The sequence below is a fragment of the Psammomys obesus genome, unplaced genomic scaffold (genome assembly GCF_907164565.1).
Source record: "Psammomys obesus unplaced genomic scaffold, mPsaObe1.curated_primary_1811, whole genome shotgun sequence".
NCBI lineage: Eukaryota > Metazoa > Chordata > Mammalia > Rodentia > Muridae > Psammomys > Psammomys obesus.
This window is the reverse complement of record NW_026596166.1, coordinates 10,601,022-10,624,670: the sequence shown is the minus strand read 5'-3', so window position 1 is coordinate 10,624,670 and position 23,649 is coordinate 10,601,022. Positions and strand designations below refer to the sequence as shown.

General features: G+C 41.0%; 1 protein-coding gene across 1 annotated transcript in view; it reads right to left on the bottom strand.

The window, feature by feature from the left end:
* Map4k5 (mitogen-activated protein kinase kinase kinase kinase 5) overlaps positions 1-23,518 on the bottom strand; it is a 96,459-nt gene extending 72,941 nt beyond the window's left edge. Inside the window, exons 1-2 of the mRNA XM_055595398.1 lie at positions 23,125-23,518; positions 4,319-4,376 (exon numbers count right to left, since the gene is read on the bottom strand). Of these exons, the coding sequence (XP_055451373.1) occupies positions 4,319-4,376; positions 23,125-23,232 (166 nt within the window). The 5' untranslated portion in view covers positions 23,233-23,518. The remainder of the gene's footprint in view (positions 1-4,318; positions 4,377-23,124) is intronic.
* Positions 23,519-23,649: the final 131 nt, after the last annotated feature.

Below are 23,649 nucleotides of genomic sequence, written 5' to 3'. Positions count from 1 at the left end.
ATTGATAGGGTGGCAGAAGCCAGAGGCCTCATTCCAGACCAATGACTTGTTGCAATCAACATTTGGAAGTATAGAAGTCTGTAAACGGGTGTACTGTGGGACTCATCATGACACACTACAGCTTCCACAATGAGATTTTGTGTGTGTGTGTGTGGGGGGGTTTGCAAGGGTGGAGGGCGGGTATGAAGGGATGGCGAGATGAGTGGGATCGGGGTGCATGATGTGGAATTCACAAGGAACCAAGAAAAAGTTAAATAAAATTTCAAAAACCCTAAGCCAAACCCAAATAAAAACAAAACAACAAAAACCATGTAATTATTTAATAGAAAAGGCCTTTTAAAAAGGTCTAAAAATGAGAAAGATGAGAATAGAGAAAAGGAGACTGGCAAGACAAAAAAGACATCTCTCCATGTAGCAGCCTTATTTGTAATAGCCAGAAGCTGGAAACAGCCCAGATGCCCCTCAGTGGAGGAATGGATGCACAAATTGTGGTATATCTACACAATGGAATATTACTCAGCAATAAAAAACAAGGAAATTATGAAATCTGCAGGTAAATGGTGGGATCTGGAAAAGATCATCCTGAGTGAGTTATCCCAGAAGCAGAGGGATGCACACGGTATATACTCACTCATATAGACATATAATATATGATAAATCTCCTAAAATCTGTACACCTAAAGAAACTAATCAAGAGGGAGGACTCTTGCTAAAATGCTCAATTCCTATCCAGAAAGGTAAAGAGGATGGACATCAGAAGAAGGAGAAAAGAGGGAACAAGTCAGGAGCCTGACACAGAGGACCTCTGAAAGGCTCTGCCCTGTAGACTATCAATGCAGATGCTGAGATTTATGGGCAACCTTTGGGCAGAGTGCAGGGAATCTTAGAAAAGAAGTGGGAAACAGTAAGATCTAGAGAGGACAGGAACTCCACAAAGAGGGCAACAGAACCAAAAAATCTGAGCACAGGGGTCTTTCCTGAGACTGCTATTCCAACCAAGGACTATGCATGGAGATAACCTAAGACCCCTGCATGTAGCCCATGGCAGTTCAGTCTCCAAGTGGGTTCCATTGTAATAGGAACAGGGACTTTCTCTGACATGAACTGATTGGCCTGCTCTTTAATTACCTCCCCCTGAGAGGGAAGCAGCATTACCAGGCCACAGAAGAAGACAAGGCAGCCACTCCTGATGAGACCTAATTGACTAGGATCAGAAGGAAGGAAAAGAAGTCCTCCCCTATCAGTGGACTTGGGGAGGGGCATGCATGCAGAGGGTGGAGGAAGGGAGGGATTGGGACGGGAGGAGGGAGGGAACCACAGGGGGGATACAGAGTGAATAAAGTGTAATTAATAAAGAAAAAAAAATCATACTTTTAAGAAATATTTACATGAAAGAAAGAAAGAAAGAAAGAAAGAAAGAAAAGAAAAGAAAGAAAAGAAAGAAAGATACATACCTAAGTCACAAAAATAGATATTACCTGAGAATAAAGGGCTGGAAGATGGTTGTCCAAGCAAATGGACCCAAGAAACAAACAGGAGTAGCCTCTCTAATATCTAATAAATTAGATTTTCAACCAAAATTAATCAAAAGAGATGGGGAAGGTCACTTCATACTCATCAAAGGAAAATTCCACCAAGAAGACATCACAATTCTGAACATCTATGCCCCAAATACAAGGGCACCGACATTTGTAAAAGAAACATTAATAAAACTGAAACCACACATAGACTTCCCCCCGCCCAAAAAAGAAAAAATACCAGAAGCAGAATGCAAACATAAAAATGTGGAGACTCACTATGCTCAAAGTGCAGATATCTAAACACAAGTAATAAAAATAGCCTGAGAGAAGGCAGGCAGCATAGATGACAAGTAAGCAATCAGCATAAAAAAGGCTGACTATTGAGGAGATGGCTCGCAGGTAAAGTGTGTGCTGCACAGCCTGAGGAGCTGAGTTCAGACTCATAGAACCCTGGCGAGGCTAGGTGTGGCTTCGTGCTTCTATAACCCCACCCCAGTCTGCTGGGAGTCCATCCCCAGAAGCTCCAGGGAGAGCTCTGGGATATTCGGAGCTAAAAACAGAGACCGACTCATCTCAAGCAAGCAAGGTGGAACGAGGACGGGACTCAGGAAGTAAGTACTCTGACCTACCTACACACACCCACACCCACCCATGCTCACATACACCTGAAGGTGCATGCATGTGCGCGCGCACACACACACATACTACAGATACAAATGGTGAAACACTAATATCACATCATCGGTATTTACTGAGTCTGATTTCTCTGTGAAGGAGAGTTTAAATATTTATGAGTTACCTCTAATATGAAAACAATGGCTTTTACAAAAAAAGGAAGTGAGAATTCCAGCCATTCAAAGAGTCTTAATTTACGACTCCATATTTAACCACTAAGCTAAACAACACCACGTATGATAGTTTTCTTTTGGTGAGCACGCATGCGTGTAGGCCAGAGACTGACAGTGGGTACCTTTTTTGAAGGCTCATCACCTTACACATTGAGGCAGGGACTCTCATTTGAACTCAGTTTATCAATTCGGTTAGTCCAGCTCTCCAGCTTGCTGAGGGATCCTGTCTGTCTTTCTAGTGCTAGGATCACGAAAGGCCTCCACACCCACCCAACACTGGGGGGTGCTGGGGATCCAAGCACTGGCCCTTTATTTGCAAGGTGAATAATTTATCTAGTGAGCCATGTCCTTGGCCTTGATTTTTTTTTCTTTTTGTTGACTCAGTTTTCTATACTATTCATAACAGAGTTTACTGATAAGTGAGACGTGCAGATATTCAAAAGGAAGCCAGGTAAAGTAAATCAGTGCAGTACCAAGACCCATGTACCTCCCGTGGGCAGCAAAGAAAAAGCATCTGTGCCTCCCTAGCGTCCAGCCTGGAACCTAAACTATCCCCAGCCCTTGGAAACAACGTGAAGCGTTCACTCAAATGACCCCTCTAGGAAACTTTGTTTATAGTCCCATCTATTTAGTTAGAGACATTCTGGAGATCAGTCTACATTTATCACAGGACTAGTAAAAGAACTCTGAAATATCATACTTTCTGTCCGAGGGAAAGGTACAGTGTCATATCTCAAGACTTGGCTTTAAACTGTTCCAAAATAGGCTATTTCTAACTACCATGTTTATTGAAGTATACAATGATGATGCAGAAACGTATCTGAAATACAAAAGCCACTCAGATTAAGAATCCCTCATAATTATAATGTACTATTGTACGTGTCTCATTTATAAACCAGGAAATGAACAAATCACCAAATATTCACCTCCTAGTCTAAAAATAATCTTTGTGTTATCAGACACTTTCAGGAATTGGCCAGGTTTTATGTTTTTTTTTTTTCCAAAACAAATCTCTCAGTATGTTTTACTATAATCTTCTGGAACATGAAGTGCTTCAGAAACAAGCACTGAGTTGAGATCCAACTTATGAAAAATAATCAAGGAACAGCTTACATACAAAATATCAGTATCTTAGATACTGATATTAAGTCCTATCTTAGATACTGATATTTTTTTCCTTTAAAAAGCCACTGCCTACTTCCATAATTAACTTTTCAAAATTCATATTTATTAGTAAACTCTGTTCTTTCACAATTTCATGCACGTAAACTCTGCAGTCTGGCCATTTTCTTTCCACCCTTTCCCACTGATTGCCCTTCCTGCCAGCCCTGTATCCAGCCTACAATCTCTCTTTCTCCCACCCTTTTCACCTTTTCACCTTTTCACTTATTCATTTATTTATTTATTCATTCATTCATTCATTCATTCATTCATTCATTCATTCATTCATTCATTTAGTGTACCCCAGAGTTTAGTTAGGGCTGTGTGTGTGAATTCTAACTGCACTTTTTAACAGCTAAAGTTGAAATTAAAATGTTCACTATAATTGCACAAAAAATTACTTTGTTACTGTGAGTCGATGCAACTTATAAGTTTTGAACATGTACATTTAAAATTAAATTTTATTTAGCAATAAAACTGTCACATCAATTGTGACTATCAAGCAATTTAATACAAGATATAATTTAATATATTAGAGATATTCTATTGACCTAAAAGAACACAAAAAAATTTATTTTAGGCAGAAGAAGGAGACGAGGAGGAGAAAGAAGAGGAAGAAGAGGAGGAAAAGGAAAAGGAGGAGAGAGAAGAAATACAGAATATCCATCTAAGTCTTATAGCCATATAAAAACTGATAAAAATGTACATAAAGTAGTTTAATACACACCCATACCAGGCAGGGTTTAATCCCTAGCAACACACAGACATACACACTACATAAATACATACCAGGCTCCAATTTGATGATTTTTACTGCAGCTAACTCTCCTGTATGTATATTTCTGGCCTAAAAATGAAAATAGAAAAATTCAGGTTTGTTAGTTTTATAAATATTACTAGGTACACTATGCTAATAAATTGCCTATCAACCATGCTTTTATCAAAACAAAAAAATCAACATCTTCATTTACAATAAAATGAATATACTCATTTTCTCATTAAAGAAAAATATAGAAAAGACACAAAAGTCTTTTTAAAGATTACTTTAGTCTCAAAACACCTACTGTTTAAATCTTTTAGTATATCTCCTACTATATATATATATATATATTTAGTATATGTGGCTTATTTTTTCAGTACAAGAAAAAAAAACACAACTGGAGTGGGAAATAAATCCAGTTTTCTGTTGTAAAATATGATTACTACAGGTAATTATGTGCTGTTCATTAACTAGATTTTGTTTCCACAAAGAAATGACATATGTTTAAAGTGACAGATAGGCTTACCCTGACCTATGCATGCACAATGTATCCATCTGTCAGTCCTGACCTCATAAATATGTGAAATTATCATGTGTCAATTTAAACAATGAACAAATGAGCTGGGCTCCATGGCACAAGCCTGCAGTCCTAACTCCTGGAAGGTAGACTTAATCACTTGACCTCAGGATCTTGAGGATCTGAGACCAGGCCAATAGCACAGAGTGATAAGAATTTCAATGAATGAATAGACAAATAAGATTTCCATATGGCCAAAACTGCAAAAATGAAACCTTCATGTTTGTTTCATACTATAATCATAATCACAAGCCACTAAATAAAAATAAACGTAAATGAAAAGCAACCTTTCCCACATTAACTCCTTCCCATCTATCCATGTATGTGACTGTGTGTGCACGCAGATGATGGAAGATGATACCATTATAGTCTTCTACATTTGCAATGCTGCCTAATCTTCTACCTAGAGAATACATGGTTTATCTAACTCACTACTTTTACATATCTAGGATTTTAACATTCTGTAATTATTAACAAAAGAATAAATATATCGCAGCTTATATCTGTCTTTATAGCTGATATATCTTTATATCTGCTTTGATTACTTCCTCAAAAGAAAAGCCACTATTTTATAATGATCACGGTTGAACTATAATTAGTGCTACAATGAATATCCCTCCAAATAACATGTGACAGCTTCTCAGTAAAGTAACCGAGACATACAATTTTTAGCTTAAACAATATGTGGACTTAAAATGCCTTACTCCCATATTGCTCTAAAAACTGTTTGACACAGGACATGAAAGAGAGAAAGAATATGGAAAACAGAACCAGAGCTCATTTTCACTGTGCCCAGTTATATTCCATATGTGAAAATGAAATTCAATTACTGATAATATTTTATCCATTTTATTAGATTTAAATGTCAACTTTCAGCATAAAAAATAAGTACCATACAATTAAAGAGGCATGAATTCTTTTGGCAATTTTCTGGATTGAGTAAATCACATCATCAGAGAAATAAGGAAAAAAAAAAAAAAGGACACAAAGAACAAAGATGCAGGAGGAGAATGTTAGAAGAGTTTTTAGAATGACCCAGAGGCTGAGAAAGACTGGTAGAAAAATAGGAAAGAACAAATGTCCTTGTTGTATACTTGAGCACATTTTGGATATATGCCTAAGAGTGGTATAGCTGGACACTGAGGAAGCGCTATTCTTAATTGTTTGAGAAAAGTGCCAGATTGATTTCCAAAGTGGTTGAATAAGTTTACATTCCCACCAGCAATGGAGAGGGTTCCCCTTTCTCCACATCCTCTCCAGCATATGTTGTCACTTGAGTTTTTGATCTTAGCCATTCTGATGGATGTAAGGTGAAATCTCAGAGTTGTTTTGATTTGCATTTCCCTGATGACTAAGGATGTTAAGCATTTCTTTAAGTGTTTCTCTGCCATTCAATATTCCTTTATTGAGAATTCTCTGTTTAGCTCTGTACCCCTTTTGAGACTGATACTCCAACCAGGGACCATTCATGGAGCTAACCTAGAACTCCTGCACAGATGTAGCCCATGGCAGCTCAGTCTCCAAGTGGGTTTCCTAGTAAGGGGAACAGGTGCTGTCTCTGACATGAACTCAGTGGCAAGCTCTCTGATCATTTCCTCCTGAGGTGGGGTGGGGGTGGTGAAGCCTTACCAGGCCACAGAGGAAGACAACTGCAGCTAGTGGGATTGGAAGGGGATGAGGGAGGGGGCTACAGCTGAGATACGAAGTAAATAAATTGTAATAAATAAAAAAATAAAAAATAGGAAAGACAGACAAGCAGAAGGGAAATGACTATTGTTGTCAACTACAAGAATTCACCACATTTCCTCCTGAGGTGAACTAAGAACATTCTTTACTTCCCTATCTGTAGTCACTCCTCAAACCAGTAACAGGTTTACAAAAAACTAGAGCAGAGAAGTCTCACAACCTTCCTGACCTTCTTTTGGTCCTTGAATAAAAGAACTATCCATTAACTCCAGGTCTTAAGCTCTTACTACAATTTAGCATTTTCACCTGTCCTGGCTGTAGGAAGAATGGTTTGTATGTACTGAGCTGTCCACGTCACGAGAGCCGGGTATAGAACAAGCAGAGTTCACTGACCTCTTGTGAGTCTTACTCGGTAGATTATGTGCTTTAGAAAAAAAGATTCCCCAATGATGATGGCAATTACACCTGTAGTGCTTCATGGTTTGTGTTATTTATGGCTTATGTTATTTAATTCAATTACTTTAATCATAAAAAAGTTCAGCTTGACTATCCAAGGCCAAGATGCCAACAGCAAGGGATTCAGAACCAAAGAACTGCGTGCTGATGACAAGGTGATGAGGCTTTCTTTCAGAATGTTGACTGTCCCCCCCCCTTTTTTTTTTTTTTAAAGTTAACAGGTACTTGATAAAGTAGTTAATTGTATAATTTAACACTGATGGTTTTTATCTAAAAAATTTCCCTAACATAATAATCATCTTTCTCACCGAAGTAATGGTTCCTATGAGGATTTTATTTGTTCATTGATGCATGTATGGTAGGAATAAATGCATGCTAGACAAGCTACATTCCTAGGTCTTGATGGTGATTTTTAATGTTACAGCATTTGAATTTACACATTAAAGTCTTTTTTTAAAAAAATCTTAAAAGTTTAACTTAATCTACAGAAAATATACTTTAAAATATTTTGGAAAACACACACAGCCAGAAACCTTGTGAAGAATGGGATAAAATCAAGTTAAGACTAAATATTCTCATCAGCCTGTAGCAATCCGAGGACCTACCGCTTGTGTCGTCAAATGCCAGCACATTTGCTGACTGTGATTCTGTCTCTAAGAGGATCCTCTAAACGTTTCCCTTGAATTCTACAGAAAACAGGAAAGCATGTATGGACAGAGTGGAAGTATCCTTACTGGGAAGATGGGCTGAAGAATAAGGCAACACAGAACAGCAGCAAGTACCACATGTAACCACAAAGGCAGTTAAGTAACAAGGAACCAAGTCAAGGCGGGAGCCTTTGTAAGAAACACAGGGTTTAACACGAGAGACAGTGACTGACACAGTTCCAACCACAAACTATTTTCAGGATACTCATTATCCCAAGCCTTGCTGGTAACTCAAGGCCGGTTAAGTGTGTGGTCCTCAGGACACCAGCTTTGGAAGACCGTCCCTGGGCCCACACTCTACCAATCCAGTGAGTACATAGTTGACGACATTCCAATCTCCTGTCACTGGCCCATGTTATGAGACTGAAAATAAACTGAATCATTTTTTTAATCATTTTAAATGATTTTTTAAATCATTTTTTTAAACTGAATTTTCTTTTTTTGCTTATGCGGATTCAGTCATTTTTATGTCCACAAACTAAAAAGAAATTTTGGAGAAAAGGCTATATAGAGTAAGATTGTGTTGTTTAAAAATATTAAAACAATCTGTCAGCAAACAGGGTAGTCCCGTCTCTCCCGGTCTTCCCTTCCTAAGGTAACTACTGCACACAGTTTAGAGTGCATGCTTCCAGGCTTTTGATTTGGCTGATTTTTTTAGACGAGTTTTGCTTTCTGTGTGGGTGTCCTGACTGCACGTGTGTCTGCGCACCATGCACACGCTGCTGCTCACAGAGGAGGATCCGGATCCCCTGCAACTGGACTCGCATCTAGCCGTGAGCTGCCTTGTGGTTCTGGAAATCAAATCCAGATCCTCTTGAACACCCAGTGCTTTTAAGTGCTGAGTCATTTCTCCTGCCCGGATCAGACTAATTTTTAAGAGTACACATGCAGAGATGTGGACACTGAAAATGTGTCTGTATGTTACAAAGCTGAACAATCTTAGATACGATCCAGCAATCTCTGCTTCGAGGAATGGACCCAAATGAACTGAAAACTTACATCTGCATACAAATGTTTATAGCAGTCAATCCATAATAAAATAAGACAGGAGATATTCATGATGTCATTCAATAGATAAACTAATAACTGGGCTATATCTATTGGCAATAAAAAGACAGGACCAAAAAGCCATGAGGACAGATAGAGGAGCCGGAAATACAGATTGTAAACTGAAGAAACCAATCTAAAGAAGCTATAAATATAAATATAATAAGCTATACATATAATCCCACCTACATGGTATGAAGAGGCAAAGTTTTAGAAATGGAAAAACAACTACAACCTCCATGCCAAAATCAACCAACCAATCAACCAACCACAATAAAGACAAAAAAAAAAAAAAAAAACCCACAAAAAATTATCAGTGGTTATGAAGAGAAATAGATGACATGCAGAAGACTTTTGGGACAGCCAGTTTTCTATATGCAGGTATAACATTGGAAGCACATCATGTGCCTGTCAAAAAGCATGTACATCACTTGGAGTAAACCTTTATATAAACTAGGGATACATAAACATGGCTATGAAAAGAAATGTACCACACGAATGCAAGATAGTAATAAAAGGTGAAGATGTATACAGGTTAGGGATAGATAAATATAATTCTACGTACTGTCTGATCAATTTGTAAATATAAAAATGCACAAAGAGTAAATCAACAAATAAAAAAACTTTTAAAAATTATTTTCTGAAGAATGTTAAAGTCAGTTTTTAGGACTCCAACTATATAAACTGATGATATGACTGTTCTATGGTCTCAGTAAGGGCAGGTTTTTATTATAGATATGAGAAAGAAGAGAGAACAGCCACAGGCAACTGGAAGAGTCCAGAGCAGAGAGAGAAAGACTGAACACTGCCAGAGCTGTCTACAAGTGAGGGGAGATGAGCAGGGGTAGAGAACAGAGAAAACATGAGAGAAGCAGGAGCTGAGCACGAGAAAACAAACAGAAACAAAGCACAGACCAGCAGGGTTGGAGGGGAATGAATAGCTGTGGGGAGGGAAGCCTGTGAGCTGAAGGGACTTCAGGGGAGACTAGCATAGACTCTGCAATGATACCTGTGGTTCTGAGGGGGCCTGGAGGCCAGCATGCGCTCAGATATGCTGACAGGCACCACAGGTAGCCAGGTGTCCCTTCTGCCAGAAGTGAGGGAGGCGACTCCTGACAGACAGGAACTAGTTTCACAAGTACCTGAGGAATGCTGGCTTTTATCTAACTGCCAGAAAGTCTCCTATAGCCCAGGCTCAGCTCATTTCTGGATATTTGGACTGTCTTTTGGCGCTTAGGGAAGTGATGTCTCCTTTGGTCCTGACAGGAACCAGTATAAACATACTGTTTCAACTTAATAGAACTAAAATAAAAAAAGCAATGCCCAAGAACTCATGGATTTCTTTTTTCCAGGGTGTCTCCGAAGGAAACACAGCTCTGGGAAATTTGAAAACTACCATGGAAGCTCAGAAAGCTGGTATCTGAAAATTCAGATGCACTGGGCAGAAGCCTGAATAGATATAGCTACAGAAGTAAAGAGCCACAAACTACAGCTCCCACAGACGGGAATATTCCAATGTCAGTGTGCACTTGGAAGACATATTTCTCTCGTCTCCAAAGGAAAGCACTGATGGGCAAATGTTTGTACTCTGTAATTTTCCAGCTGAATTTTTAAAACAGAAAGCAGTACCAGGCTCTTTTATAATGAAAGGCAAAGAGGCTGGGGGGGGGGGGTGAGGGAGGAGGCGCACATGCACACACACAGAGACTTTTCAGATTCAATTCAAATCAAGTGATCTTCCAGAAATTTAGCTATGGAGTTTCACAATATAATCCAAAGGAGTACTGGATCTCGAAATACTGAATTTTAAAGTCTAACACCTCCTCCAACAAGTTATCCCTTTTAAAACAAACACACAGAATTTGAAGATTTTGCACTGCTTGCAAAAGGAACTAAATTCCCACACTACCTCTACAAAGAAATTTTTTTTTGTTTGTTTGTTTTTGGAGATTTGGTTTCTCTATGCAGCCGTGGCTATCCTAGACTCGCTTGGTAGACCAGGCTGGCCTTGAACTCAGACAGATATGCCTGCCTCTGCCTGAGTGGAGGGATTACAGGCGTGCACCACTGTGCCCGACTCAAAGAAATCTTAATATGTTAATTCCTATTTTAGTAGGTTATTTGGCATAATACCCAGACAAGCATGGTAAACACCCAGAAATCCAATACGATGGGATTGCTACAGTTACATGTCTTAGTTAATTCTTACCAGCTGGCTACTGAAATTATTAGATGAAAAAATGTTTCTAATAAATAAGCTTTACTGTTCTTCACATTAGAAACATCACCCTCTCTACTCCAAATTAACTTTCTTTGTGTATATTTTTAGGGTTACAAAACTTCATGCAGCCACAGTCAAAGCCCAGCTTTGACTTTACATATGCCCTCTTCCTCTAAATTTTTTTAATAACTGGAAAACAGGTGTCCAACATTCGGTAAGCCACCTTTATGTCCAGTAAGTGTTCATCAGGGTCAGGATTACAGAGCTCAGACTCGAGAACTGGAATTATACAAAGACAGCAACATAGAATCTACAAAATTTAAAAACAGAATAGTAGTTGGCTCATATACAGAAGCGAGCAGTTGTGCCTCAGGCTTTAAAGATCTATGATCGATTCTTTAATGACATTTTCTAACAAGTCCATTTTATACCACAGTACTACAGAGCACTTACTGTGTGTGAGGCCCCCCTACCAGTACTAGTGCTCTACTAACCCTGTGCTGTCTTCAGGGCCTTCTTCCGGGTGGGGAGCTACAGACGCAGATGGCAAATACAACCACACCATGTCAAGTCCTGCACACTGCAACACATAGGAGTGTTCTCGGCCCAGGTGCAATGGACTAGAAAAACATTTCCAAAAGGGAAATAAATCTAAAAGATTTTCTGGGGGGTGGGGAAAGGTACCATTACAGGGTTATGGATGGCAGAGTACCATGCACCACTCAAGGTCTGGAGACAAGATGGACAGTTCCAAGAGGTCAAAGTGCTTGCTGCTGAACTGATCATAAGCCCGCAGGAGGAGATGCTGAGAGACAAGGATGCTTTGATGCTCAGAACAGACTGTCCCATTCTCTGTTTTCCCGAAGCCGTTACCCATCAACTTTGGGAGACGTGTCCTTTTCTCCTACATCTTAGGAGATTTCCTCTCCAGCCCTCTTTTGCCACTGCTCCTGCTGATTTCAACATTTAGCTCCACCCTCTCACCCCTCAGTCACTGGCCTAACAGAGTTTCTGATCCTCCCTGCCCTGTTTTGGGATTACAGGATGAACGCTCACACCCAGTTTGTATGATGCTGGAGAATGAACCAGCGCTTTGTGCATGCTGGGCTCTATTCCAAGCCAACAACAACAACAACTACAACTTCACTATTTCTTGTTTTATTTCTTTACTTTGAGACAAGATCTCACACGGTAGCTCAAGCAGGCTCAGAGCTCACTGCGCAGCCTTAGCTGGCCCTGGACTTGCGGGAATGGCACACCCAACCCTTGCCACAGCCTTGCTTCTCTCCCTCCTCCAATCCTCCATTCCAGAGGTCCTTTCACTGCACCAACCAAGCTCCTTAGGTTCTGATGCGTGCCTGCTTCCACACAGATGAACAGATCTGGACAGGAAACTCCTCTCAGGGGAGGAGTCTGTACTTGCAGGGCTTCTTCCACCATTAGGCAGACAAATTCAGATTTTTCTAGCCAAATCTGAGCATGTGCTTTTTATTTTCAATTTTATTTTAATTTAAAGTACATTTTTCATACAATATGCTGATTATGACTGCCCCTCCCCAACTCTTCCCAGATTCTCCCCACCTCCCCACTAACCCAAGTCCACATCCTCTCTTGCCTCCTCTCATTAAAAAATAAACAAGCATCCAAAACAATGAAAAAAAAAAATAGTAAGGTTTTTTTTAAAAAACCATGAATAGGAAAAAAACAAACAAACAAATGAAGAGAAAAACAAAATGCCAAAGAAAATGCCCAAGAAACACATATTGATGCAAAGTCATACATATTGGCACACACAGAAATCCTTTAAAAATACGAAGTCAGGAACCATAACATAAACAGAAGACCTGTATGGTAAAGGGGGGGGGGGTGAGTAGGGAGAAGCCCAGACAAAGCATTATGAGACCAAAAATAAAAAAATAAAAATGAAAATAAAGGCCTCTCCAAATACCATGGTTTGGTTTTGTGTCAGCCACTGCTGCTGGTGCACACTCAGTGAGGCTGTCAACGGGAGAGAGCTTCCTATGAACGGGAGCGGAGTCTGTGTCCATTCCTCTCAGCGCTGGGACCCCATCTGGTGTATACCGGAGGACACGATTTTTATCTCCAGTCAACTAAAGCCAGTCTGCTTGAATACTCACTTGTCTCTGAAAAGACCTCTCCTGACTCTTTTCTAATACAGACTAATTGTGCTAACAGGCAAGTTGCTTCGGTGGATCAGCTAAGCTGAACTATTACACGGAGGTCATAAAGGCTAAGGAAAGGAAGAAAAAGGCTGCACGTGTGCACAGCAATTGAATTCAGGTAGTCAGGCTGACAGCAAGCGCTTTCTACCTGATGAGGATCTTGCCGGCCAAAAGGGCTTCAACTTTTAATATAGGAAAGATACAGACTAATAGTCACTGCTGATGAGTCCAATTTTTTTGGAGACTGACTAGCCAAAACTCACTAAAACTTTAAAACAACTTAGAAAATCTGATTCTAAAAATGTACTTTAAGAAATACATTTAAGAAATTAAGGACCCATAAAAAAGATTCATTCATGGATACTGACTTTGTTTCTAACAAGGAACTATACATAATGCATTAAACTACCAGGGGGGCCAGGGAGATGGGTTGGGGTTTAAATGCACTTTCTAACCTAGCAGAGGGCCCAGGTTTGGATCTCGGCACCAAATGATAGCACACATCTGTCTGAAACTCCAGTTGCAGGTGATCTGGCTCCCTCTTCTGGCTTCTTCTGGTGCCAGGGCTGCTGACATACACATAAATTAAAAATACAGATTTCTAAAGGGGAAAAAAAATACTAGCATGGCATAGTGGTGCTGCCTGTAATCTCAGCACTTGGAAGACTTAGACAGGAGAACTGTGAGTTCTGGACTAACCTGGGCTACCCCAGGATGCTGTTTTACACACACACCATAAGAAAAAAATCCTAACTATATACAGAATACAAGAAAGTAAATACAGATATTTACTGAAACTAAAAGTTGGGCATACTATTTAAGAGACATCCCAAATATGTCTATATAACTTGTATTTCAAAGATTAGACTGTCTACACTGTCATTTTTGCCTACTGTTATTGTTTGCTTTTTGTGACTGTGATTAAATAATTTGGGGAGAAAAGGAATCATCTGGTTTAAATTCCAGGTCACAAGCCTTCACTGAAAGGTCTAGGCAGGAACTCAAAGAAACTCTAAGTGGAAGCAAAGCTTACTGCTTCTTCCCTCGCCTTCTCCACTAGGCTGGATTTCTTCTTCCCACATCTGACTAGGGGTGAGACTGCTTACAGTGGGCGGGCCATTCTACTTCAATTAGCAGTTAAAAGATCTGATCTAAGCAGTCTCCCAGTGGAGACTCACTCAGATACTCTGGGCCAGTGGTTCTTAACCTTCTTAATCCTTTAATACACCTTTAATACAGTTCCTCATATTGTGGTGACCCCTAACCATAAAAATGTTTTGTTGCTACTTCATTACTGTAATTTTGCTACTGTTATGAATTGCAATATAAATATCTGATATGAAGGATATCTGATATGCAACCTTTTTGGTTAAGAGCCATTTCTCTAGGCTATGTCAAATTAACAAAATGTTTTTAAGTCTACAATGATATGTAACAATGTCTTCCTGGTAAAGAAAACACAAACACATTTTCATTTCTTCTTGTATCATAGGCTTCTAAAACGAACCTATAGTACTTAGTTTATTTTTAAAAGACAGTGAAGAGAGAGCAGCCTATCCACAGACAATAGGATAGGCAACGTGGGACTGAGTCCCTCCCATGAACTTGCACTACTGCAGAAATAATCCAGAGTGGCCCAAACAGCTCCACCACAGCTATACAGAGTTCTTAGTCATTTGTTACAAGTCACTTGTTTTACAATGTATTAACTCACAAGGAATGGTAACATACAACTGTGATCCTACAACTCAGAAAGTGGAGGCAGAGGCAGGAAGACTGAGAGTTTGAGGCCAACCAAGCTACAGAGTAAGACCTATCTCAAATGTTAAAAATTACCCACCTCTCTCTCTCTCTCTCTCTCTCTCTCTCTCTCTCTCTCTCTCTCACACACACACACACACACACTCACACACACACACACACACACAACTGGATTGCTTTTAATGACAAGAAGGATTAAAGAGGTGGGGCTGGAGGTTGAAGGGTGTGAGGAGAAGCTTACACTGGAAGTCTGCTCAGACATCCTATTTTCATTAGAGACAAACAGAATAAGGATTTTCGTTTGTCTAAAATGCTTAGTGTTTTGTCTAATTTATAATCGCACTTAGAACCTAGTTTATGGGACCCACTAACTTCAGTAACAGTAACCATAAATCCAAAGTTCCAAAACAATGAAGGCAAAATAAGGCAAGGCAGGAAGGGGTCCAACAATTGGGTGGATAGCAGCAGCCTCGCTTATAAAAGAACTGAGCCTGGCTGAGACTGAAAGGCGTGAAGGGGAGAGGTGACCGCAGAGAGACCAGGAGGAAGTGCTTCTACAAACTGGTGCTTCCATGCACAATCGAACATTAGTCCACAAAACCCTCCAGCCCTCCGCAGGGGAGCAAGCCTGCCACGCCTCACCACAATCTGTACACAGCTTACTATGCGCCAGGCAGTGCAACAAGGGCTGTGGATTTGAATGCTGCCTAATGAATGGAAAAGACGTAGCTTCCAGGAAGCCTGGGATAAGGAAAAAGCAGAAACCAGGAGACTAGGGCATCAAGATTCAACTCCTGATAGTGTGCAATCTACCAACAAGGCAAAACCAAGTTTCTTTCTGAGTAAAATAGGGATGAAAAGACATCTGTTCCATCTATTTCATAGGATTATGGCTGGAAACAAATAATGTACTGGAGGGTTATGCAAACATTAGTCACTCTTAGTCATTTTAATCCGATTTTATTTTTATAAAATGTTGGAAGGTGGGGGCTACTATGATTCATGAGCTCAAACCTGTGAGGAGAGCCCTGGCCATCAGACATAGTCTGAAAATCTCCCAGGGAGATAAAGATATTCAAGAGAACTAGAGCTACATTAGACATACATTTCTTGCCTCTTTCAAAGGTCATCCTCTTTTTTCAACTTAAGTAGTACTTTGCAAAATCAGAAAGCAAAAGCCTAAAAGTAAAGTGCACAAATACTGAAAATGGTCCAAAGTGCCAAGAGAGTGCTTGCTCTGGTTTACCTGGTCTTGGGGAAGTTTTCATATTGCTAAGGCAGGCCTGAAAACACAAGCATCACTTTTAACCGGTTTCATCTTTCTTTTCCTGTGTTCTTGGTCCAAAACCACAACTTCAAAATTTAGAAGTGAAACTTTCAATTTTTGAAAGCAAAACTGAAAACAAAAAAATCAATCTGCATTCCATCCTATGTATGTTCATCAGAACAACTGAAAGTGATCAAAGTAAAAAATGCTACACCTGTGCAAGGCTGTGGTGACTTCTAAGCACAGAATCTGTGCCCCAAGATAATGACCATAGCATCTTACATCTATCTTCTCTTTGCTGAAATACTTTAAAGATTTCTTTCACAGCTTCCACATTTCTATGAAAGTAGAAAGACATTTTGAAGTAATTTGCTTGCAGCTATGATTCAGGCTTGCACTCATCATAGGAACCACGTTTTCTTTCAGTCTTAAAACATACTTATTTCTGAACTCTAAGAAAAAAAAAATACTAAGTAAGATCTTAACCAGATGACTTATAAATAGTAAACAGTTATAACACTTCATCTCAGCAAAACATAATTTATTTTTATAGTAATTTACTATTTAATGTAACCTCTATTTTAAAAGTTTTAATAAGGTATCACTGCTTAACAAAATGTAATTTAAGATGAGATTTTTGAAGCACATGCCTTCATCTCTAACTGTTAACTTTACTTTCAAGTTATTTACTCTCAAACCCCAATGTGAAAACCAATAGTCTCTCTAAAGTCAGACTCCCAGGACACTAGGAGAACACTTTAATCATGTCCCTATCAAAACTGTTCTCTCTTAACTTCGGATCTGAGGCCATTACATATCTTGACAGACTTTATTAGGATTTAATGACTAGAGAATACTCATAGAGCAAGACAAAGAAAACAGTGACACATCCTTGCCTACAAAATCAAGCCTTAAAGAGTACCACAAGACTTAGTCATACAACTGGTGAACTTTATTTAATTATATTAAATATTTATATTAATTATAATAACATGTAGTTCTCTTCCCCCAATTTTGTCTTGGTTTCAGTGCTTGCACCTGAGCTCACCATTTAGCTTCAAAACCAGGGTCTTGCAAGTCAACAAAACAGAGAGGCAGCACTCACACCTCTGCTCAAGCTTGGCTCAACTCTAACCTTCTCAATGAAGCTTATCCCAACAATCCCCGTGAATTCCTCAGGCTAGAATCCCATCCAGCCATTCTGAATTCCCTTAACCTGTCCACCTTCTCTTCATCTTTAATCTCTCCAACATAACACACATTTATGGTCTCCTGTGCAGAGAATACCATATTCCATGAAGGTGGCAATCTTCATTTACCTTGTTCACTTGATGTGCCCAGGGGCAGCGTCTGTACTATGAGAGGTCCTACACAAACACTCCCTTCCCCCTTCTACCCCAGTTCTCCATCACTATTCCTCATCAATCATCGAACCTCACTCTTATCATCCTCACCAGGAAAATGGGCTGGCACTCTCTGGAGGAGTTGGTTCTAGCCTTCTACCTGGTGGGTCCTGGGGATCAAACTCAGGTCGTCAGGCTTGGCAGCAAGAGCCTTACTTGCTGGGCCACCTTAACTGCCCCACACCTCCATTCCTAATAAAACTGTGACTTTCCATGATGACCTCATTGCTCTCTTCCTCAAGCTCTAATTACTGAGCCGTGGCACCATGCTAGACTAGCTAAGACAATGTGCGATGGAACCATGCTAGTAGCCAATACAATGGTATACCTAAGGTCACTGTTTTCATGTAGTTTTAATAATAATCATTTAGTAAAATTAATAATTTTAATAAAAAATTATTATTAATGAAAGACCATTCATGGTTCCTCATTGCAGTCGGAGCAGATGAAATAAGACGGCAGAGAGCAGGTTGACTCCTATGGACTGAAGCTCCTCGGGCCCTTGCTTCCTCTGACATCATCAGTGTTCTGTTTTTTTCTGACCTCTCTCTAAGACTATAGTCCCCTCTGCTGCCCTAAAAACTTCCTGGGTGACCTCACCACATGTCACACGTATAATCCCATTCACCGATGATGACTCCTAAACCTGCAGCTCCAGTTCAGAGCTAAGGCTCAAACTGCACTTCCTCTTACCTAAGAGACACACTCACTTACACAATATCTGACAGTCAAGCAATCCCAAATGCAAAACTCAGATCCCACTAGAGCTGTTTTTTCCTGTTAATAGTACACACACACACACAAAAAAAAATGTCACCCAAGACAAACAAAACAAATGCACCCAAGTGCCATCAATTACCTTCTCGCTCTCTTACAGATCATGGGTATTTGAAAACAAACAAACCTTATAAATCTGAACTCAAATATCTCTCTCTTTGGTTTCCTACACCAGTATGCAAACTTACACAGACTGTCATCCAGATTATTCAGGAATGGTTTCTACATTCCAACTACTCTGTATTATACCACAGAATATTTCCTCCTATAATACTTCTTCAGATTACAGAACAAAATACACCTTTCTCATGCCCACGTGCAAGATCTGCCATCTTGTTTTTTGCTGCCCTCCACTACCAGTTCTTTTAGGGCGGTGGCAAGGGACCTGGAAGGAAGATGTACACCCTTCAAGCTCATCAAGGCCAGTGCAGTGCCAGTCCTTAGAAGATCCCCAGATGCTTGCCCATACTAGTCCCGCAGTCTGAAATAGTTCCCTGTTTTGTCAGTCTGGAAACTAATCTCCACAAAAAACAAACAAACACCCTGTAGTTCCTGCCTCTTCTTTTGTTAATCTTCCCCAGTTGACCCCCACATCCCCATAACCCTGATAAAGACAGAGTTGAGTATTTCCCCCATATCTATTATGACATGTACTGAATTGCGGGGTTGCATGTTTGTTTTCCTGACTAAATTACACACTCCTTTTTGACAGTGCTTTCTTTCTCAGGCCTGCAACTCCAGACCCCAGCACAAAGTCAGCACTCACTATCACTATGAACCAAGCTGTTTCTTTGCAATGGGATCCTGGCAAATGTTTCAAAGTGCCTAAAGCCATTCCAGAATTCTGACTGTTGGCTTGGGGGAGAGAAAGAAAGGCCTTGAATAAAAGTGGGATTCAATTACAGCAGATGTAACTCATCAAACTTGCAGAAGAACCTACAGAAATGGTAGGACTATAGAACAGAAATTTGTACACAAATTATGTCATTTATAATGGCAAAACAACCTTAGAAATTGGAAATAACTGATGTGAAACTTAGAGATTCATTCAATGGATCCTTTTAGAGACAGTAATTTAAAGAAAACTGTTGGTGCTGCAACATGACTGGCATCAGAAAACAATGAAAATCACTTCAGAGACATCTAAAAACATTTAGATGTCTTCAGAAAAGATATTAGAAAAGGCTTGAGAAGACTACATTACAGCAGTGTTTATTATATCTGAGCAATTTACTACTGCTAATATCATTAAACAGATTATTTCCTAAGCCTTGGCCTTGTTTGCCATAATACAGCTGTAAGGCTGGTGGCCTGGAACTAAACATGTCACACTTGGATAAGCAATCAAAGAGTTAATAAGAGTTTAAAAGAAGTACATGGGTCCCCTACTCTTAATTTACATCCTATAAAAGGTAAGAAGATCTTAGAATTCCTCTGGAAATTAGACTAGAAACAATTTTGGTACAAAATGGTAGAACAGCTCGTGCTGCTGGCTGCTGGTTGTGAACCATGACGGTGACACACCAACTGCTCTGTGGACAGAAGGTGGGAGACACTTTATTATCTAGATTTCTCCTTCCTGTTAGCAAGTGTTAAACCTCACAAACAGGATCTGCCTAGCTGGAGCAGTCCTTCATCCATCATGCACCACACTCTCCTCTTTTGTGTCTCTCTCCCTCCACCATTTCCTGCTCTGCCCTCAAGGATTTCCTCCATTTATCTGAATCTTTACATTCCTCTGTCTCAAGCAGAGAACAGCCATTTAAGATGGAGTTTGCGCCTCTTGGGAAGTCCTAGGAAAGGAGGTTCCAAGGGCACCTGTGTGTTTGCAGAGTGTAAAACTTCACAAAGACTCTCAAGGCCGGAGTCTTCTTAAAGTTACTACTTCATGATATAGCTCAGATATATATAAAAAAGAGGCTGGGATGAGTAAGCATTGAAGAGTCCACATTATTTCTCACTAGTTCTTTTATTACTTTGTGTTATGGATGGAGAATGCTTTTAAAAAGCTCCCTAGGATTTTCAGTTTCTTAAAAATACACAATCATAATACACTCTCTCTGCCTTAAAAAAAAATTCCTAAGTCTCGTGTTCTAGGCATATTAAGGAGTAAGTATAAACTCACAAAATTCCACAAGACTTAGATCACTGATATTAAATATGCTATGAAACAGCTTTTCAGAAATGTTTTCCCAGAGAACTCAAGTTATTGAAATTTGTAATAAAAACAGACATGTGGCTATCATAAAAAGCAGTCCAGGAATACACAGAGAACTATATACACACACTGGCGTAATGTCAAAATTAAGTGCTCAGACAACTGGGTGGCAGAGTCACATTCATTCTTTTGACAACCTCTTAGGAATCACTTACTGTGCGCTGCCTAATTCTAGGTGTTAAGATACAACAAAACGGTGTGCGGGGGAGGGGGAATCCCTGTCTGTGGAGTATTTATATTATTGGATCAAAACAGACATGTAAAAAACATAAGTAAAACACTGTGCTAGACAGCTCTAAGTACAACCATGGTCAGGTATGTCTAAAAGGAAGGAAGTGAGACATGGACTGCCTGGGAAAAGACACTGAACAGAGGAAGTAGCAAGAACAAAGACTCCGAAGTGGGAAGATGCAGGCCAGTGTGGTTAGAGCAGAATGGAAGAGGGAAAGCGGTGGATGAGGTTAGAGGTCAGGGTGAGGGGCTGGGGCTTATAGAACTGAGTAATGTTTTTCTAGACAGCAAAGTGGCAACAGGTGGAGGACGGGGGAGGGAGGTGGTCCCAGGTAATTAGAACAAAACCAAACAGAAGACACCCCAAGTCTACAGGCTGTGTGGGACTCAGAGGCTGGCTTGGCATGCAAGGAGTGCACATATAATGTGAGCACGATGGTGAAAGGTGGGAGGCTGAGGTGGGGGTGGGAAGTATTTAGCCTCAGACTTGTCTGTGGTAGTAGACAAGGGCAGCAGGGCCAGGAAGCAGCTGGGTAAGAATCAGGCGGTCAGCTGTCCTCTAACTTAGAGTGCTTTCCCCAGTCAGAGGGCTACTCTGGTTGTTACTCTGAAAGAAAACATGGTCTTGGCGAGATCCTTGTAGGTAAATAGACCCTTAAATTTTCTGTAGTAGGGAAAAGGGGGGAAGGGGAGTTGAGGGTGGAGCAAGAGCTAGAAATTTAGAGTATAGTATAATTACCATGACCTGGTCTAACTTACAGGGAATCTAAGACAAAGATGATTGAAAATACAACTGAGAAAGCAAACAGGAGTTTGTTTCTTAAAGAGCAAGCATTTCCTAAATACAACGAAGGCACAGATAAACAAGTATGTGCTAACTACCCCTAATTTTACATAAGGAAGGAATTCCATTATAATTGTGCACTTTGCATCAAAGGTATTCAAGCCAGAGTCAGGACCTTGCTCCCAGCTGCACGGCCCTATATCTAGAACAGTCTGGAGTTAAGACTCAAGGGCCTTTTTTTTTTAGGGAGTAAAAAGCCTATCCAGAGTCCTCACCCCAGAATCAAACAGTGCTAGCGGTATCCTGATACCACGGAGGTACTACTGCTAGAAAATTACTGAAAAGCAAGTAGAGAAAAGAGGTGCTTTCCTTGCATAGTACCTCCTGTGTAAATCAACATACCTCAGTGGAGTCAAGATATTACTCATGAAACAAGGTCATTAGGGCTATATGCAAATTACTATATGGAATATATAGATCAAAACATCAAGTTGTTGCGAAAAGAAAAGAAACTTGTTCTTGGTACCCATAGAGAACTGCATTAATTCTGCCCTTCTGGAACAAAGAACAAAAGCCATAAGGGAATCTCTGACAGTCTCGTGCTTCTGAGCCCTTCTAAAACTTAGCCGACTTAAGAAACTGGTTTGTTATGGCATGCTTTGTTTCTTTGTTTTTGTAATGTCAAATTACAAATTTATTGTTATTTATTTTAATATAAGAGACCAGTAAAATGACAACAGCAATTATCCACTCCTAATTATGGAATGCTATAAATCCCAAAGAGAGGAATTATTGGAGTAGGAAAAGATTATTGGAGTAAGTTATATTCCTTATTATCAACCAGGTACAAACGCTTAAGCTTCTGCCAGGTGAAAAACAACTCTCTAAATTTGTTTACATTTAATTACATTTTACTTATTTACTGGGTTTGTGTGCGAGTGTATGGGTGCGGGCATGCGTGTAGAGGTCAGAGGACAATGTGTTGCCACAGGGAGAATCCGGGGGATTCTTTGGACCTGGGGTCCAAAGGCGTAGCAGCAAGTGCCTTTACCTCCTGAGTCATGTCACCGGTCCCCTAAAAACATCTTTCTACAGGCCGTTGTGTTTATTCTTTTACTCCAGAACCAGACTGCTTACAGTTCACAGTTTAGAGCCCGGTCCCATAGAGTTTTTTAAAGTCAAGTTCATCCATAACAATTATTTAGAATGCAAATGTCTGTATTTGCAGTATTCTTTCCCGTCTACCGCCTGCCCCTGGAACATTTTTTTTCCACGCTAACACCAGAACATCCTTCAGAGAAACTTCAATACCATAAATACGCCTTAAAAACCACAAAAAAAGCTCAGCCGTGGTTAGGAAGGTGCGGTTAGTTCTGTTGGTCGGCAGCCTTGGAACCGGTGGGGAACCCCGGGTGCTCGGAACGGTGCCGCGGGGTCCCGGCCGCTTCCTGGCCGGACGCTGTGGTCCGGCGCATCCCGAGGGCGCCCCACGCTCGCAGGCCGGGCCCGGGCCTCACCTTGTACACGTCCCCGTAGGTGCCGCTGCCGACCCTCTGCACCAGCTCGTAGTCGTGCTGCGGGTTCCGCCTCAGGATGTCGGCGGCAGGCCTCAGCGGGGCCTCCATCTTCGCTGCAGCCAGCCCGGGGCTTCGCCCGCGGCGCCCGGATCCCGCTAACGAGGGCGCGCGACGGCGCTTCCCAACATGGAGCCTCGGCCCGCAGCTGCGCCTGCACCGGCGTGAGCGAGCGCGGGGGCGTCACGGGCCGCGGCCCCGGCAGCCTCCTGGCCTCCTCGGCCCCTCCAGGCCCCGCGCCGCTCGCACCCGAGGGGCCGCCCGTTCCCGGCCGAGCGCTGCGAGACCCGCGCCCTCTCGGAGACGGCCGTGCGCACAGCCGCCGCACCACGTTCCCCCACCCGTGGCTGCGTCACCGGGAGACACGTTCGCGGCCGGCGTGGATCGAGCCCGGCCCGCCCGAGAGCGCAGGCCCAGAGTGCCGCCCTGAGGCCCGCCGGGCGAACGACACCCTCCTCGCCGCCGCCG